The sequence below is a fragment of the Alnus glutinosa genome, chromosome 10 (genome assembly GCF_958979055.1).
Source record: "Alnus glutinosa chromosome 10, dhAlnGlut1.1, whole genome shotgun sequence".
NCBI lineage: Eukaryota > Viridiplantae > Streptophyta > Magnoliopsida > Fagales > Betulaceae > Alnus > Alnus glutinosa.
This window is the reverse complement of record NC_084895.1, coordinates 15,768,612-15,772,860: the sequence shown is the minus strand read 5'-3', so window position 1 is coordinate 15,772,860 and position 4,249 is coordinate 15,768,612. Positions and strand designations below refer to the sequence as shown.

The 4,249-nt window shown below is 37.8% G+C and overlaps 1 protein-coding gene across 1 annotated transcript; it reads right to left on the bottom strand.

Annotated features, from left to right (window-relative positions):
• Positions 1-1,617: 1,617 nt before the first annotated feature.
• Positions 1,618-3,735, bottom strand: LOC133880659 (protein RGF1 INDUCIBLE TRANSCRIPTION FACTOR 1). Its single transcript, XM_062319641.1, has 5 exons — positions 3,564-3,735; positions 3,278-3,457; positions 3,084-3,158; positions 2,581-2,721; positions 1,618-2,284 (listed from the first exon to the last, which is right to left on the bottom strand). The coding sequence occupies exons 1-5, from the start codon at positions 3,564-3,566 to the stop codon at positions 1,940-1,942; spliced, it is 744 nt and encodes a 247-aa protein (XP_062175625.1). The 5' UTR covers positions 3,567-3,735; the 3' UTR covers positions 1,618-1,939.
• Positions 3,736-4,249: the final 514 nt, after the last annotated feature.

The window sequence follows — 4,249 nt, the reverse complement described above, 5'->3', positions numbered from 1 at the left end:
AAGAGCATACAGCAAGAGCGAGGCCAGTTTAGTAATATTGTACCTCTTACACGTGGACCTCAGCTTTCCTCCCACACCACAATTATGAGGGAAAAAATAATAAATATAGGATCACACACCCAAAATATCGTAGAGAAAAGGATTAAAAATGAGGGTGAACTTAGAGATACTAAAAATATATATGTAGTCTTAAATAATAATAATAATAATAATAAAAAATTAGTTTAAGAAGAGAGCTTTGGGGACGAAGAGAGGCCAAGTTTATAATAATAGAAGAAATTGAATAGGAGTAATACCAGTCAAAAGTTTTCACTTCTCAAAGGAGACATTGGGAGTGAAAACAGTAAATAATTGGGGAGTTTTGTCACCATTCTGTTGTCATGGGGAAGAAGGAAAGACAAGGAAGAGAAGAGGAAAGAAACATTAGTGAAAGAGGCTGTCAGTTTTGCCATTCTAGGATCTTCATCAAGATATTACCGCTCCAATTGCCTAGTGCTTTCTGGCTTGGGCCACCACTGTCCCCCATATTTCATGAAAATTATGGTTTTTTCTTACCAATTTTTACTTGGACGTGATTATAGTAGTCTTTGTCCGTTAGGCGTCGTTTAAGAAGGATTTAGGTGGTGGGAATTGTAAGCGCTCTCTCAAGACCGATTGAGTCATTGCTTAACACCAACCTCACCAAAGAATCTCTGTCTGTTGGATATTGATTAAGAGAGACTTAAACGATAAAAACTATAGGCGCTCTCTAAGACTGATCAAGTCATTGCTTAACACCAACCTCACCAAAGAATTTCTGTTCATTGGATATTGTTCAAGAGAGGCTTAGACGGCGAAAATTACAGACGCTCTTTAAGACCAATCGAGTCATTGTTTAACACCAACCTCACTAAAGAATCTAATAGCAGCCAAGCCAATAGACAGGCAAATAGCCTCGAGCGCTTCTCCTTGCAGAATTCGACCATGAGACCTAGTCCTTACTTGGACAATTAGAAATGCCACTAGACCATACAGTGATGGTATTCTCCTTAGCAATTCATGTTAGCAATTATAGTTAAAATTGTGTAGACGAATGAATATTAAACTATATAAATCAATCTTAATATAACTCATTAAATTAAACGGATTATATCATTTAATCCTAACTTGATAGAAAAATGCTCTACTTCCCTTTTTCTTTTTTTTCTTTTTTTTCCCTGTAATACTTCTCAACTTGTTGGATTCGCATGTAGTCAAAAATTGTAACCTAAATGTCACGTATCAAATTCAAATTAGAATTTGATTCATGTATTACACCATTACAACAAATACACAACCCTTCACATGAAGGTGGGCCCTACACACTGAAACTCACCCTCTTATGAAGAGTTGTTGTGCACTTGTTGTGTTGGTGTTGTAAATCTAACATTTTCCATTCAAATTATGTCAAAACAAGAATATAAAACTATATAAGTCAACCTGTCATGCCCCTTAACTCTAATCTACTAATTTCGTATTGAATTTGTGTCAAATTTGTTAAGTCATAAAAGAAAATTACCATACCTAGTTCACTTTGCCCATTAATTACTTGGCAATTTTTGGTTTCATTGAGAACACAATCAACACATACATATAAGGTGCAAATTCAATCAAGGACCCAAATCACAGCGGTATAATTCTTCAAAAAAAAAAATCATATAACCCCCCCATATACAAGGGATTAGCAATATAACAGTAAACTTTTGTCATTGTTTACTGCGGGTCTGTGGCTCTGTAAATGGCCCAAAAAAAAGGAACCAACCCTACCACTCACTAGAAGAGAGAGAAAGTCCTCAACAAAATTGGGAAGATTTCAACCCTTTTCCCGAAATTAGCCTCAAGGAAAAAATATAACACCAAATTCATCCCAAAGCCCTCTCCCCTTTTACAGCTCTATTCCATTACCAATCCGTACACAAATTCAATAAAGTGGAGCTCTTTGTGGAGTCCCTTTTCTCCGGTTCATCAAACTCGCCGAAATTTCGGAGACGGGAGAACATACCGGCCGAAACACCGCCCGGTACGCCGACGACAAGCTACTCCTCTTTTTCCTGACAATCTCAGTTGTGGCAGTGCAAGCGACTGTCCTACAGTCAACCCCACCGCACCCACCCGAACCGGACGAGGTCCGGCTCGAACCAGCCGGTTCAAGAACCGAGTCTGGAGTCATGAAACCGTCGTCTAAACCCGGTTCGGGCAAGGTAAGGGTCTCGCAGTCGAAGAGGTATGCTGAAATCCCACCTTCGGTCCTGATGAGATAATCAATCTGTAACAAAAACAAAGAGAAATAGTGAGAAACGAGACGAACCCAGATGAGAAAAAGTGAAGAATTGAAATGGGTGTTAGAGAATTGAGAGAGACCCAGAAGAGAAAAAAAAAAAAAAAAAGTGGAAACTTGGAAAGGCAGCAATGGTAGACTTAGCGAGGAAGAAAAAGTGAGAGATTGAAATGGCTGTGTTAAGAGAATTGAGGGAGACCCAGACGAGAGAAAATTGACATAGGAATGTGAAAGAATTGAGAAAGCATGAGGGAGAGAATTTCAGGCTTTAGGGCAAAAGAAACCTTGCAGGAAAGGGAGCAGAAGAGATAAGGGTCTTGCAGGCTTCTGTCACAGGTGCTGCAAAATTTGCCGGAGCCCTTGAAGTTCCTTGTCTGCGGCCTTTGGTGCAGAAATATCACTTTTGCACTGTTGGTTGTGTACGACTGTAGAGAGAGAGAAAGAAAGTGAGACTTGGTAGAGAATAAACATGAAAAAATGGGTAACCAGAATAAAGATCCTTCATTTCTCATGTTCGTATATTTGTTCTATTCCAAAACACAAACAAACAAAGAAAATTGGAGCAAATATGAGAAAAATTGAAACAGTATTTCCTTCAATCTTCAATCGTCAATCTTCTACCTTCTAGTTCAATAATTAGCCACAGCCCGTTTGAGAAACCCAACGAGCAAAAGAAGGAAAAGGCTAATCAAAAGGAATTCAAACATGTCAATTTGTCAGTTTCTTAATCAAACCCATGATTTCTTTTTTATTTTTGGTTCCTTTTTCACTTTTTCGTTTTACTTACTTGAACAAAGGTGCAGTCTATCAACTTTGCAGCATCATCCAACCTTAAAACATCGTGATAAACATACCTTCTTATCTGAAAGTGAGCAAAAAGATTAAGAATTCAACAAACAATTAAGTTAATAGAAACTTGAGAAAGTAGAAAGCAATGAACTTTCAAAGATTGTTGCAGTGAATTTAATTCGAAAGAGAAACCTGCAAGAGTCGGTGAGAGCGGTGAGGGGACAAGCAGTGAGGGCAGAGACTGATGCAACAGTTCAAGCAATAGACGTTCTTCTCATTTTTCTTGGCATCTTCATGAATTACGCAAGCGTTGAAAAACTTCTCTGTGAGAAGAGCCTCAAGCCACCGAGGAAGAAGATTAGCTTCAAGAAACTGAGAAAAACCAGAGGTAATACATGACAAAGAAAATTCAATTAGCTTCACAAAAACAAACAAAAAGGTAAAAAAAATGGCAAACGAGAGAGAAAATCCAAATTACCATGTTTTTCTTTCGCTTTTCTTTATTGCTTTCAATATCAGAGCTTCATTTCATGAAGATATTGGTGGGAGTACATCTATTATCACAGAGAGAGAAGTGGAGGAAAAGAGAGACGCCGCCTGACAATTGATACAAATATTACTGTTACCAATGAAAGCGCAGAGAGAGAGAGAGAGAGAGAGAGATTGGGCTCATTTAAAGAAGAGGTGGTGTGGGAGATATATTTTATCAAAGCTAAATTGAACGACGAACAATAAATATAAGCAGAGATACAAATTTATTTAATGGAAACTCCAATAAATAATTTTTTTTTTTTTTAAAAAAAAAAAAACTTTCGCTTTCCATTGCTATTTACAAAGAGCCCACGTCCCAAAAACCCTAAAACGCTAACCAAATGGTCCTTTGCGAATGGCTGTGTAGCTGGGTGGCTCTCCCTCTCTCTCTCTCTCTCTCTCTCTTCTGTGCTAAGTGCTAAATGACAAGACAAGAAACAGTGACTTTTCTCAGTTCTCGGTGGAAAACGGTAAAAAAAAAAAAAGGTGACAAGAGAGAGGGGAGTAGGGCTTTTGAATGCCAGTTTTTCCCATAACTCTTATGAGCTGTGCCCAATTAATCCTAAAAAAAAAAAAAAAAAAAAAAAAAAGTAGAAGAGAGCTGAATTGTTTGACAAAACTTTTTAAAATGTA